We start from the raw sequence: 16,912 nt of genomic DNA, 5'->3' as shown, positions 1-16,912 counted from the left end.
CTTTAAAACAATTTGCTCAAGTAAAGCACAATAACAAAATGTTAATATTTCAAATATCAATTAAAAATACACGTTAACGATTTTTTGGCGAATAATTAATCAAACGGTATTCGTGGTAATAACAATACAATAGATAATTGTTTTTAAAGTAAAAATTAATAAATTAAATTGTTAATTATCTTGTGGTATAACTTTAATTAATATTTACTATCTTACCTCTATTCGTTTAAAATCAGTAATTCTAATTAAAATGAAAACGTGCTAGGCGAGGTTTATTCATTTATTTTAATTAATAATTATTGCTTTATTCAAACAGATGAAATCTTGCAATCGGAATTGCATTTAAGATATTGCTTACTACTCCAAGTGTTCCAATTATTGTACATTAACGACAAGGATTTTTTTAATAAATCGGCTTTTATATTATATTGGCGTATATAATCATATAAGACTCCTTATAATACGTATATATTGTATATAAAACAGTTTTATGCTCTTCACATTGTTTAATATTTTATATTATATTATTTACAGTCAATACTTATAAAAATGTTGATCTCTGTTCAGATTTTATTTCGGGGAAGAGTATCAATTGTATTCCATAAATGCGTATACTCTCGAAAACCACTAAGAGGTTGTGAATTGAAATAAAAATCGAAATGAATCATGATGAAATCTTGTCGTGATCTCACAATGAAAGCACAATATCACTCGTATTGAAGCAGTAGTCGCTGCTATCTCGACAAAAAAATACCCTCCTTCTCCCCATTATTGTTGCAAAATTGAGATATTTCGCATTACTTTTATTTATGATTTTTTATTTCATATAATATAATAATATTATTACATACATTAGGCATATGACGCATAAATATCTATGTGCGACTTTTATAACATTCAACGCGCTATGCGCCCCTTCCCCCCACGATCCCATTTTTTGCCATAATCTACAATTTTTAGAGAAAGAGAACATAACACAATATTATACAATATTCGCGCACACGATAACGTGAAACGATAATATTAAGTAACGTGTTTGTGATAAGCGTTTTTCAAGCTTATTATATTTCGTCGAACATCCGTTACGCGCGATATTGCAGTCGTCGTAAGAAAAATAATAATAATAATAATAGTAATAATAACAATAATCGATCAGCAGACTTAAAGACGCGGACACATCGCCAGCGGGTGTATACCTAGCAGATTGTTGCAGGTGGAGGGGTTGTGGTTAAAATGTTGTTGCGGATGAGAAAAACCGTAGTGTCAGAGCGGCGTCTACGACCAGCCAACACCGGCAAAATGATTTTTTATTTATATACAGTTTTTTCTTCAGCTATTTTTTTTTTTATTTCTCGTTTTGACATTTCCACTGATGACGTCATTTGCAATGCTATACATAATAATAATATGTTGCGGTATGGTAGTACGTTTCTACTTTGCAATGCCAATCGATTTTGTTGTTATACGACATTTTTATTTCCCTTCAGTTCTCCATACATGATATACATACAAACACACCCATATATATGTATATACAAGCTTACAGGGTGATTCATCAAGCATGTTAAGTAATATATTTATAAAATATATTTTCAAATTCTTGAGGTTTTTTTTGAAACTTCTGTTTTTCAAACGAGAACCTCAATTTTCACTGTAAATTATTTTTTTATAAAACGTTGATATACCTAATTCAAAAATCAAACGAACAGATTTTCAGTTAGGTACTAAAATGTTCATATTAAAGATAACAGTTCCTTAAAAATTATTTTACGAAAATAAAAAAATAAATTATGTAATATCATCGGATTTACTATTTATTATACTTGGACCATTTTTATAAATTGTAAACATAAATTATTAACCTTTTAAAATTATCATAGCCCCACATCTTCTAAACCCATTAACATTTACATATTATCTTTAATATACAATGTTGAAAAAATTCAAAAACTACTTGTCCTAATTTTAATTTATAGTAGAATACTGAGATTGTCTTATGAAAACAAAAGTTTGTATTTACCTCCAAAGACCATAACATATTCTTTAAGTAGCAAAAAATAATTTCAAGAATCTAAAATTATGACGTTTAAGTATACTTAATAATTTCAAAAATTAGGTTTTGAATAATTGCATTATTGTGGAAGAAAAATGCGCGAGAATACTTGGTGATGAATCACTCTGTATGTTAGGCATAGTTATTAGCATGGCGGGTCAATTGAATCGTCTCCGTATCGACGAAAATTGTATATTTATGTCAATCTGATGATGTATGTAATAATGTTACTATTTAAACCTAATAAATACGAGATCTCAAACAGACCTTCTCCCTCTTTAACATACACCTACTAAAGTAATATATTTATATTTTATTGCCACATCGTCCGCAACTTTACTCTCATCAACAGCAATAATAATATTCGCAATAAAATATCGTAATTCTGTACTCGGCGCATTGAACTTTAGCGCTCTACGAAAGTTTCAAGTTCTATATATCACGCATCTCTCGTTGAGTATTCACGGAAAGAATGTATATATATATTATAATACGTATATGTAGTAGTAACCTTACCGCGTATGGTTTGTTGTTTTTTTTATTTATTTATTTTTATTTGCTTTCGAAACGAAATCAATTGTATTTGCTCGTTTGAACAAATACATTTGAATTTACTATATTATATACACGTCTTCACCGTAGGTGTAGGACTATATATATATATTATACATAATACAATAGGTATTAATTACCTGCACTGAAGTTATGGGTTACTCGTATGATATTAATATTTTCGTTGAATGTGAGAATTTTGAAAAAAACTAGTTTTTTCATTTAAAATTATATGGAGTGATGAAGTTTAAAATCAAATTAAAAAAACAATTCACAATCACTAAATATTTTATATATGATATAAATATAGCTACTTATATTATATAGATTAGATTACGTGTTTCAATATATTTTAATTATTAGGTATAACCTATCTTTTAAAGAGAAAACATATATTCGCAGTATATTTAGTAAAAAAATACAAGAAAGAGAACGTACCAACATAATATAGTTTTTTAATACATTCGTAATTAAATATAAAAAGCTTTAACTTATCCTACTTTATTACTTTCAATTACATATTGCCGGCGGATACTATATATAAACGCAATATTATTGTAGTATATTACTCTACATTCTGGATAAATGATATAAATCATTTTTACAGAAAACAAATAGAAAATTTTTAAATGTAAGACTTTCTCTTTCATAATATTTAAAGTTTTATTTATCATCAAACAAGTTAATTTTTTTTTTTTTGTTGATTATCATTTCATTAATATATATATTTATTTCGTTTAAGGACTTAAGTACAATAATGAATAACTTTTCAACTCATGTTGTGTTTTGTCATTTAATTAGTTTTTTTTCGATATTTTTATATTTTTGATTGTGGTTTTTGGTAGTTAGGTATAGCCAATAGACCTAATGTTTCTGACTCATAAGGTTTAGGATAAAATAGGCTATTTATGTTCTACGTATATGTAAGTACGTTTTGATACGTGCACTGTAAAATAATGAGTTTTATACTTTTATGGGCATTTTTTTTTTTTAAACTTATTAACATTTATTTAAATTATTTTTCTTTTTTAAATGTATAGCAAGAACGCAAAGCTATAGTTGTTCTCAAGGGACCCGGCCAGGTGAACGGTAACGTGACATTTATCCAGGCTAATCGCGGTGGTCCGGTCATGGTATCCGGAGTGGTGTCCGGTCTTACCGAAGGACCGCACGGTTTCCACATTCACGAGAAGGGAGACGTGACCAACGGATGCATATCCACCGGATCGCACTTCAACCCGCAAGGGGTGAGTAATAACACGTTAAATCCGATAAAATAAAATATCACAACAGCTTAACGTTTTATGAAATTAGGAACACTAGCCATTATAAAAGGCAATTCAAATGTACGCAAGTACATTTAAAATATAATGTACCTACAACAGTACCACTATAACATCATAAGTTGCTTAATTATTATCATTTCGTGTTGCAAAACCTACTGGCTTGATCGTTTCACATTTTATACGATATATTTTTGCAAAGTATAATATAGAATAAAATATGATGATGATAACGATGCGCTATTTCATGATAAATAAACGCGACGTATAATAATTCTCATACCTAACGAATCGAACGCGTCGCATTTACATTTAAATTAGCCGGTATATCATATTATTATAAGTATAAGTATTCGGCGCGGTAAAGCATAATTTTAATATTATAGTTTATTTCTCCATATTTAACTTGAAAAAAACATTATTAAAACGTTTCAATAGGTTTCTTCCGACGAGACATCTCGCGTTTATATATTATATTTTATAGTTCTTTGCGTACTTTTAATGGTCCGCGCTATTCAGGATGCACTGCCGCCGCAGCAGGTATACGTATACAATGATAATGTAATCTGTTATTCAGTCGTAAAATATAAGCGACTAAAGCGCGGATCCAACGCGTATACGAGAGCATAATTTATAAAAGCCTCGGTTTACTTTACCATAAATTTGAGATTATTCAACTATGACGATTATACATTATAATACGTGATAAGTTTTAAGTTTTTTATATTATTATTATTATTATTATCATCATCATTATATTATAATTGTGCTCGCAGTAGTTTTGTTGCTAATGCGATGAATCGAGTTACCTAACCCGCGTATTGGTATAACATATTATTAGACATTTAAAAACCGTTTTAGATATGTAGACATACTAAATTTAGTCGTTTTTGTGTGAATAATGTAGAAATCAGAACGTAACTATAATACGTGTTTGTAAAAATACATCCTAAAGGACTTTTATTATTTTACGATGTCATAAAATGTGGCTTTGAAGTTTGAAGGTCCATTAAAAAACGTTTATTTCATATAAATCGCCAAGCTATTTAACCAATTGATGTGCATTAATAATCAAATTTAATAATATAATAACGAACTTAAGTAACTTTCTGTACTACTATCTTGTTTTCAAAATTTTCACGCCTATTCAAAAATTCAATCCAAATGATAAATCGTAAATAATTGAGATAGATTTTAATTATTGTAATAACTGTTTTTGTATAAAAAAAAAAAAACCCCATTTATTTCTGTTTCATTTATAATTCAACTTTCTTTTAAATTAAATTACAACTAAAGTTTTTAAAACCACTCGGTATAAAAAAAAAAATCTTAAAATTTTATATTTATAAAAATACAATATTAAATTGGTTTCAAACATAAATTAATGTTAGAATAGTATGCAATTATTTATGAAAAAATATTTAACATGCATACTTTAATGACGAAAAAAAAAGTCAAAAGTCTTTTATCGTTTTCATATTTATTTTTTTTTCTAATAAAATGAGTAATGAGTCGTTACAAATGTGAATAATGTTTCATGGATTATTTTTTAATTCAAATTATGTGATATTTAGTGAGTACAAAATTATATCAGTAAATTAATTTTAAAACATTTCACATATATTCTGTAAGCTATTAAAACTATGTCAAATGTTTTCTAAAAAATGTCATGTATATGATTTATAATATTACGTATACAATAAAACTTACATGTCAGCACAAATTACTCAACATTTCTCCAACTTAAAGCACAATAGTAATAAATAATAAAATGTTTATTTTAAGTTTTTTGTATAACCAACCATAATTTTAACTATAATGTACATATAAAATATACAGTATGGATAATATGACTTTAGAACTTATTTTGTAGATCGTATTTGAACTGTATTATAATGTTCATTAGACTGCAAATGTAAACTTTCAAAAAAAAAAAAAAATGAGCGTTTATTTAATAAAGCAAATTAATAGGGTCATATAATTTATACAATACCAAAATATAGCAATAACATTGCCATCTCCTTAATGAGACTAAATAACATCATTGTGTACCCCGTGATAAACACATATTTTACAAACGATATTGATTATTTTTGATCAAATAGAGTTCGATTAATAACTGCACCGGCGAAGATACCAAATGTACACGAGTAATCATGAAAGAAAAACTATCCCGAAAATTCGTCGATTTATTGGACAGATAACACGACACATATCCGCGATACGTGATAAATCGTTGCAGCATCGCGTACTTTCTTTTCTAAAAGGATTTTCTGGATGTTTTTTCCTCGGTAAAAGCATTTTCGTGTGACAAAAACATATTCCGTTTCCCGTATGTGGATTACGATAAATCGTCAATACTGAAAATAAAACTAGCGGTCTAGTAAATAATATATTATAATAATTATACATTTTATTATATAGTATGTCGTACGCGTTTAATGTGATCGATCAGTAGCGTAGACATAATGTTTGATAATATAAAAAGTGGTGAATTAATGAAAAGAAAACGTATAAAATATAAGTATTTCTTTTAGGTAAAAAAATGTTAAAACTTGTAAAAACTAGATTTTTCAACAGTGTTGTAATCTTTGAAATTTGTGTTTATTATTGTGATTGTTTAAAGTCTGATGAGTAAAATACCAAATTATTTATTGTAATTTATATAAAGGCAATATGAACGGATCTCACCGCCCCGTTTTCCGACTGTATACGCACTTGACGTGAGTCGGCGATCGTGACTAAACTCAACGGTCGCCCCTGAGCTGTCCTGCCATCGTGGTCGCGCGGTACGAGGAGGAAGACACGTCGCGTTGTCGGTCCGCGTGGGAAGTATTCGTATTGAAGTGTTGTGGAAACGTTTTGTGCTTAACTAGCCATTGTTTGTCTACATTATATAATATATATAGTAGGACGACGATTGTCATTGCCACAAAGCGAACGATTTCAATTGTATAATTCCCGACGTGTAGTATGCGTGTGTATGTGTGCGACGCGCGTGTTCTTCACGGGTCCGCGACGACGACAGCGGGCAGACCGATCGCCGATGGACACATAATAATAATGATAATAATAATAACAATAACGATAATAAGATATAATAGAGGTACACAAACAGTTAGCAGTCGTCGCAATGTCTATACAGTAGTGTACGTGTGTGTATGTATGTGGTATAATATGCACGGTCGAGAAACGCGTGCGTGATGAGGAGCGACATAAAAGAACCATTCGAAAACAAATTGAAAATACCAATCTGTGTGGGCGTGGGAAAGTTATCGTAGTTTTCGATACGTTTAAACATTAAACAACCATCGCAGTAATTGGAAATAACAAATTTTTCGTCACGTTGAACCGCATGCGTCGCGTTATTGACGTCAGCTATACACTGCAGTATTATTATTTTTGAGCTATATCGTGATTCCTAGCCCTTGGAAGATACCTTCTGACGTCTAAACATTCGGAAGTTCAACGGTAGCTCAACTAGATGGCTTTATAGACTTTCGATGTGAAAAACTATTTTTGTATACAAAAGTTCTAAGCAGTCGGTGTGCGTGGAGTATTCTAATCACACGTCCAGTCGTCACACAAGCACACGAGCTACACGCCTATCCATGCTATTGTAGGTGCATTATCCAAACATCGCCTAACCGCCTAGGTACCAATTATTTTTTCACAGCACTCAAAACGTAAAGAATTTTAATTTTTTTTATGATATTTTTACTGCAATTTATAGTGCTGAATCATATTTTATGCATAATATACTTATAATTTATATAGACTGCAATATTGTGAAAAAATAATATGCATCATAGATGTTTTTCATTGTTTTGATAAATCTTTTATCATCGAGTGGGAGTATTATCGTTAAATGTTTACAATCTTTTACGTTTAATTGTCTTAATTATTGTTTTTACGCCAATAACATGTGTTTTAATTGCTGGTACGTGACGCGTTCTCGTTAGAGTCGTTAAAAACACAAAGAACCTGTTGAAAAAAAAGTCATATTTATTAGTTGTCGTTAAAGCAAATGTAATACTTACTTTATATTAGTCGTAGGTAGCTGAAACGAATGACGTAATATAACAGTATATTAATGTTACGGCTAGCAACTGGAAGCAGCTTTTTTTTCCAATTTTCAATCGTAAAACAAATCTGTGTGGATAAACAAATACATGGCTGATATAAATATGTATAGGTCCTATATGGCATATAAAACTCTTCTGCAATCGTTTTACGACCGCACTATAAAAGTGCAGATCAAATATATGTACACGGTATGAATGCTTTTAAATCGTGAAAAAAATATATTCGTGCACTTTGAATTCCACTTATAATCATAACATATAATACGTACCTATACTATAAAACATATTATTACAAAACATTGTATTTTGTAACATATATATGCATACCTCTAAGCTGTGATTATTGTAGAAAATTTAAAATTCTCTCAAAAGAGATATTGTCATGAAAACAATTACAAACTCCATTCAAAATCCAAATAATTTATATTTATAATATACTATACAAATTTCTGTATAAATTATATTTTATTTTTTTTAAACACAATTTGTTTCACATATATACTCGTATTTAAAAAATATATTTACAATTTGACAAGCAAACTTTAATTAACACATATATTAAACTAAAAATTTGATTCTATATTCTTTTGTTTGATAACATCGAATAACATTAATATACTGCGATTTTCAATATGAACAAAAATAATAACTATTTATAAAAACGTAAAATAAAATAAGGAAATTATGAACAGTATAAATCTGCAAATAGGAAAACGTTATAACTCCATTTAATATTTATGTAAATACTATATAGGGCATTAAACGCGTACACAATATTTTTTATGTCTTATTTTTAACCAATTATCAAAACCTAAATTCAATGAACATAAAATACAATATATACAATTTTTGGATCCCTCTTCCACCAAAAAAAAAAAAAAAATTCTGGATACGGCCTTGATATACGTCATTGGCGACAATTTGCATTCAAGCTAATCCTGTTAATCAATTATTTCATTTTCACAATCGAATATATTATTTTGGGTTTATTTGGTTATACTATATCGATTTACATCTGGGCAAAGGTTATTGGTGATACCACCCGTGGATAAATTTATAATATTCTATAAATTATTTTATTCAGTAGTTTTCGATCATTCAATGTGCATCCATCAACGTTCATAAATCGGGAAAACCCCCACAGAGCATGAACACTTTTTACTTGCATTATTACTTCCCAAGACCAAGCAGATACTATAGGTATCCTATAATATATAATTTTCTCATTGACGTTTTTTACATACCTACCGATTTATATTATTATTATTTTTTTTTTTTTTAAATTTAATTTTGATGATAATTTATATATATTTATATTTTTTTACTGAAATGTATTATTACTTTAATTTAAAATTTCTTTCATGTCGTTCCAATAATTATTAATATTTATAGTTATTAGGTATAAATTATAAAATAGACATATTATATGGCCTTATAATATAATAGTATAATAGTATATAATATATACATTTGTAATATTTAAATAGGTAGGTACATACTTAGATATATTTAATATGAAGCTTTTCGTCCTTAAAGTATAAGATCACTTTTCTAGGGTTTTATATATTTTATACTATTTCCACGTAGATATAAATATAAATGTACAATATAATGCTATATATACTCGTATATCCATTATATATACATATATTATACGGTTATACGTTATAATCTTATGATATGTAAGAATGCGAGATAAAATCTAGCGTGTTCGGTGTTATGAATATTTAATTTATTTAATATTTAATTAGATTTACTAAGATTAATAACATTTATATTCAAATACTATATATAATAGTAATGTAAAGTATATATAACTATTTATTATTCAATTTAGTTTATTAAATATACATATTATACATATTAGATTAGCAGAAACTTAAAGTCTTAAAAAAATTAATATTAACTTAAATCTATGCAAAATACAAGTATTGGACTTAAAATAATTTTTTTTTTTATCAAATCATTAATTCAATATTTTTATTGTTAAATGTTAATCACCATTCACCAACGAATCCTCTTGATTTTGTATTTCCTTAATTTTTTAAGTACTAATAATTTGCTTTAAATCTCATAATTAATCATTACTCACATTATTTATTACAGCTTGTGCAGATGTTAATTATTATAAATCATATATTATTTTGACATCTTAATAATTTCAATCAAGATTCGTGTACATTATATTATACAATGTAAAAAAATTATAAAATTGCATACATTTGAAGACAAATTATTATTTGTGATGATAACTTAATAAACACTTCCTTGGAAAAATTAATTTTGAAATTAAATACTTAGTGGTTTAATTATTATAATTATAAGATAAAACTTAAAATTATTATACAAGTAGATTTTTAAGTAACTTTCAAATTAAAAATGTATCATTCTCATTCGCAATTTACAGAATGTCAGAACATCTAGTTTTAATATATATTGTTCGTATAACATAAAATATATAATCGTAAGGAAAAATTTACAAATAATACTAACATTTTTATTTACCGTTCAGTAAAAGAAAAGATTAAAACATATCAGTCTCTTGAAAACCTCCCATTACAATAATAACACTAAAGAAATTTCAATTTTTTATGTTTTTATATACAATTTAAAACTATTCATGTTGTTCACTGTAATAATGTAATTAATAACCTAGCCAATAGTATTCATTTGGAATACCTACATAATATAAGGCATGGAATAACTTTTAAATTAAATATCATATATTCACATTTTGTTTAAGAATACAATTTAAATTCTTATTATAAAAAAAAAACATAGTTTTAAAAAGAGTTTTGTTTTTTCATTCCACGTAATTATTTCATACTTTTGATGGTCTTCTTATAGAAATATTAAATCAATTCATCACATAATATAAAATGTGTACAAAAAATATTATTTTTTCTTTTAATTAAAATAGTAAAAAACAATTATTAAAAACTTTGTAAACACATGTAAAATTAATTAATTAAATTTAAAAAATAACAGTCCGCAATTAAGTTGTATTAAAATTGTAAAATGTAATGTGAAAAATTAATTATTACTAATTTCTACTATAATTTGCTTTATTATAACATGGTAATAAATCTACGGATATATTTATGTAATTATTAAACATAGTACATACTTAATAACTCAATGTAAACTTCAAAAATCGTAGTTCGTCAGTATTAAGAAATATTAAACTTCATAGTATAGTTTTAATTATCGCAATATTGTATATAATATTTCATACATAGTGATTATACTTATATAATTATTGACTTTGTACAGTATTTATCTATAAAATTAAATCATTCGTTAGTTAATTATGTTGAATTTAATTTGTATTTATTATGAAAACTACCAATTCTCATATTTAATTAAACCCGCAGTATAGCTCGTTTCTGGTACAAGAACACTACATAATAAAACACTCAAATATTTAATATTTTTCTACAAAACTTCCAATGCCACTAACTTATTTGGATTTAAAAATGTTGAAATGTATGTTCAACAAATCACTAGGTACCTATAATATGTTTTATATACAAAACCCACACTATAATATAAAATGGTATTTCTCTTCTTTCCCGTTTCCTCGACTTTTGGGTCAAGATTTAAAATTCTCGGAAAAGGCACGATATGTGTCAACTGTCACTCGTGCTTAATCATAGTGTTTATTCTCTCACACAACATTAAACTTAATGATTCTCGTTTATATCATGTTCTGAGAACGGATCATGCAATATTTCAGAAACTAGCGTACAAGTTAAAAGTTGGTCTCTAAAAAATTGCACAATCTTTCAATTGCACCATATACACAAGCAAAATATTATATTATATATATAACCAGTATGGTCAAAACGACGATATTTTCGAGCAATGCCTTGAAGTGAATCGTATTACGTGAACATATAAGAGCCAAAGAAACATTTTATTAAAACAACGCTTCAGTATTATATAACAAGATTAGATTTCAACTTGTTTTGCAAATTCTCCTACGAAATTTGTATTTTAAAATTTTCGAACGTTAAAACGAATCAATGTAAGTTTTAGTTTTATAGAAATATTGTATAAAAGTATCTAAATAATATAATGTTAGGATAAGAACATTATTAATATAAATAAGTCACAATGCACAAAACCCTTATTACGCAAAGGTATAATTGATATTGAATTTTTACAACATTTAAAATCTTCATTAAAAAACATTTTTATAAACAAATGTGAGAAATGTATTAATAAAAAAAGATTTTTGAATAATATTCAATTAATTTTTATAGTATTTAAATGATTTATAAGTGAAGCAGTCAGCAGAGTTGTATACGGGTATCCCATAAAATGTTTTTCACTATATAACTTTACTCATCTAAACTTACGCTTATAAGTAGTTAAAATAAGTAATCACCACACATAAGAAATTTAATTTCTAAAAAATATTATGTTTTGGAATATTAAACCAAAAATCTAAATTGCCATTTAAAAAAAATTAATTAATTTTAAATTATATTTAAAACGTCTTAAAATCTTAAATATTGATTTTTGTTATAAGTATTTTACATAATATTTAAAACTCACTGTATTATAATAATTCATGTATTTTACATAATGATTGTTTTTCGTTAAATTATTGTTCATATTGTTTTAAACTTGCTAAATATACTTTGACCTTTGAACAGTTATGGTAAAAGTATATTAAACATTTAAAAGAGTCTAATGAGAAATAATTAATTTTTAATGTAGCCATATAGAGATAGTACTTACTTAATATACTGATTAATAATTTATTAGAACGTAATGCTAACAAACTTGATAAAAAAAAAAGTATAAATTTTTAATTTTTTGATTAGCGATTTACTTAATAAACAACAATTTATGAGTTTTTAAAAATAAAATTACATAGTTTACGTATAACAATTAGCGACTATTTTTTGTTAAGCCCAATGGATTTCATATAATATATAAAATAATTTTAATTAGGTATTGTTATTTCTTTTGTTTTGTTTCAATACCAAATATTAAATGTAAAATTAACTCATTGCCACATTATTATATATATATTTATATTATTATTTATACATTTTCAATGACTAGTCGAAGACAATTATAAAACATTTAAGCAAAACGAAAAAATTTTGTCACTATTCAAAAACTCGCTCCTATACTTTTTAGTTAAATTGAAATACGTTACATTTCCGCTGTCCATATTTTTAAAAGAATACAAAATAGGACGTGAGAACCCACTTTGGGTTTTTAAATGATTTATAACTTTCCAATAGATAACTGTTTATTTCACTTTTGACATCCCATCGGTCACATTGTGTACGCATTTTTAAAAAACTTTGTCTGGGAAAAATACTTTCCTGGACAAACAATAACAATATTATAAACACCACTTTAACACCATTACAAAACTATAGAATAAAATGTAAATTGTTTAAAACATTATAATGCTTTTATAAAAAATAAATAAAAAACCTTTTATGCGTTTATTTCGTTTAGTTCGAACGTTATGAGTATAATAATATCTATTCTATGAGCAGCTGGACATGTCTAGAAAACCATTTAACTGCCAATAAAAATCAAAACTTTAACGTTGTTATTATTATTCATTAAAATATTATTTATCGTTTTAATGTATTCATATAATTTTAGTGTAGTAGCGTGTGAAATCCAATAATCATAGTAGATAATAAACTAATAAGTAATAACACACATTTTAGTTGTCAAATGGAATGTTTTTGAGCACCTATGGAAATTAAATTTTACTTGGTGTATTTCTTTTCTAAACGTTTAGTCAGAAAAACATAAATTTAAATACACTCACTGTCGGGTGACACGAAATCGTATTAAAACTGTCTGCTGTGGATACAACCAAAACTTATTATTACCTATTAATATTTATTCACAAAGTAGATACTTACAATCTATACCTACCTACACGACCCGGTCTTATTTGTATTCGTTACAAAAAATTATAATAAAACAATACGTTGTTTAGTATTATTACCGTGATCGTAACAATTAAACGGCGATAAAAATTATGATTACAAGCAATCCGAACACGGTGTCCGGATAGACGATCGTATCTAATTTACAGATTTTTTTATTATTATTATTATTATTATTGTAACTTATAATCTCTGTACAGTCTGAAATAACCGGTTTTGAGTTACACGATAGGAGCTAAAAACGTTCAAATGTACCTTACCTACCTATATCTATACCTGCCCACATTTACTGGTATATACATATATAAATATAATAATAGTATAATACAACACAGGCAGCATGCGGATGTATACAACAATACTATTATGTATTACCTCCCCATTACAAAACGACCGGTAAAATAATGCTCACATACACGACTTCAATGAGTGGAGAAAATCTGTACTTCTCGATACTGTGATCATATTTAAGCAGCTCTGTCGTGGAAATGTTTGTACAATTATAACATGATATGTGTTATAAATTATATTGGATACCAGCAGGGTAGCAGCAGTTGTCCTAAGACCTCGGAATGCGATGCCAGAAGGACTCGCAATGCAGGATATATTTTAAATTTTTATTTTTTTTTTAAATAGCACATTCTTTGGCGATGAAACAAAAACAAAATACCTATATGCAACAATATAATAATATACGCACGAGTACATATTATTATTATTATTATACTACGCTCTTCTCGTAAATACTGGTTTCGATCTCGAGGGATGAGCGGACCAATAGACGACTCGACTACGCGTGTACAATATATAGTACATATAAAAATATATGCTTACTAAGAACACACACCATCACTAAACCGAACGAGCTGACATGTGTACCTACTTATATCTGTGTAAGTCGTCGTCGTTATCGTGGTCGGGCGCCGTCTCGTATACACCGCCGCCTATAGTGTTAGCTATATGCCTATGTACCAAATACCTATATAATATATTATATTAGTCGCAGTTGTTATCCCCCTCGATGGGTCGACTAATAAGTCTTACCGCCGATGATGGATGTGACGGCTGCGAATGCGGCGTAAAACTATAACATGAAAACGGATGTACACTATAATATTATATAGGTACTATATAACTACACACTCACACGAATACTGATGTTATTTATAATATTACTTTACATATGCGCAAGACGTATCTACTTATAGCAATAAAAACGAAATCAAATTCTAGCCGACACTTCGTGTCATCGAAAAAAAAATAAAACTTTTTCGACGGTACCGAAAGCGTTACCGTTCCGGATGGTACACGAATATAAATAATGACAAAACTACAAGCACGTGAAAGTCATTAGCCTATGCAGGAGGTGAAAAGTCGTCGTGTCACAAAAGTTCACATGATAAATTTTAGTCGACATCAAAATTGCCCAGATCGGCATATCTATATTCTGTAATATTATCTTCATCAAGTAGCACTTCCAACAGCGGAAATCATAAAGCATGTGATACTATATTAGTCATTGCGATATTAGAGTACCTATTGAAATCTATGACCAAATTGTGTGCCATTGTTATCGGGACTTAACACTCACGTATTCGCCGTTTTAGAGTACATCTTATGCACCCACACAACACGTGTACGATTGGGAACTTAAGTCCTTTTTTCTTGACAAGCCTTATATACTTATTTGAATTTTAATCATGTGCGTAACCCATAAGTGACCAAATATTATTATTATTCCCGTGCGAAAAATATTTAAACACGCAATCGATTTGTACCTATATACGTGTCTAATACCTAAACTAAAATTAATTATACACGATGATGACATTCAATATTCGTGCTTTAAATCATAGTCGTATATTAATATTTAAAAGTTTTAACTATTCGATGTACAAATATTTTTCACACACATTTTATGAATTGCGACTTTTTGTCGATTATATTCAAATAGAATGCCATTGTGTTAAATTTTATATAGTTTTATATACACGTACGTCAATACTATGCATTCAATATAATAGAAAATTTTCCGTCGATGTGTATTACGGACGTTTATACGACGGAGGCGGCGATCCGTCGTCAGGAAATTTAATTAAATTCGATCCGAAAAGTTTGTTTGGCGTGCACGCTATCCCACCGAGCGCCGTTAGTTTAAACGTATAGCCTGGAGTGTATACTATATAGTATAAACTATACCTATATCAGCAATAATATTTTCCAACGATTTTCAAAAGTATTTTATATTTAATAACTGCTGGTGCGAGAAACAACTGCAGTGTCGGACATTATAATCATTATATATGTACATATGTGTATGTGTTCTCGTTTTTTGACGATGCATTTGAATTTTAATTCACAATACGAAATTTTCTTATAATCGATGATAATGTCGTTCAATAAAATTTTATATCTAAAACTAACGACAACCAAACGAATGTGAATCGTTTCACGAATAGGATCAAACGTCTTGAAAAAACGGTTGAAAATTCATAAATAAATAATTATTAGACGGTTACTATACCTACTTGTTTTTATACTCGACGTCTATATATACACGATCGCGTAGTCTTGGAACATGCCGTATACTACAAATACACAATATACTACATTATATTATATACAAGAATGATATGTAATATAAATGCGATGAAAAAAATCAACAAGGCCGAGTGATAAATCTTTTCTGCCGTGATAAATATTTTATCCTCAATAAGAACCGTTGCTGGTTTCTTCGCCACTGCAGTTAGTTTCGCCCGGTAGTTTTTTTTATTTTAAAGGCGTATATTTGCGTAGAATGCAAATTCAAAGGTCCCTTGTGCGAGAACGGTCGAGGAAGACAAAAAAAAAAGGTCAATCATAAATCACTACACACTGGTCTGTTATGCATATAATACGACGTATTATACCGTTATATCGAATCGCCTTTGTATATAGCTCGTCTGCAATAGTGTTACTATTACATACGCAATATATATATATATTTATATAGTGCACGAGCAGGGT

General features: G+C 27.9%; 1 protein-coding gene across 1 annotated transcript in view; it reads left to right on the top strand.

The window, feature by feature from the left end:
* Positions 1 to 16,912, top strand: part of LOC112602475 (superoxide dismutase [Cu-Zn]-like) — a 76,754-nt gene that overhangs the window by 39,626 nt on the left and 20,216 nt on the right. The window contains exon 3 of the mRNA XM_025350568.1: positions 3,650 to 3,852. Coding sequence (XP_025206353.1) covers positions 3,650 to 3,852 — 203 coding nt within the window. The remainder of the gene's footprint in view (positions 1 to 3,649; positions 3,853 to 16,912) is intronic.

Source organism: Melanaphis sacchari, unplaced genomic scaffold (assembly GCF_002803265.2).
Source record: "Melanaphis sacchari strain LSU unplaced genomic scaffold, SCAv2.0 Contig8_pilon_pilon, whole genome shotgun sequence".
In the NCBI taxonomy this organism is placed as follows: domain Eukaryota; kingdom Metazoa; phylum Arthropoda; class Insecta; order Hemiptera; family Aphididae; genus Melanaphis; species Melanaphis sacchari.
The sequence above is the reverse complement of the archived record's forward strand: the minus strand, read 5'-3'. Positions and strand labels throughout refer to the sequence as shown.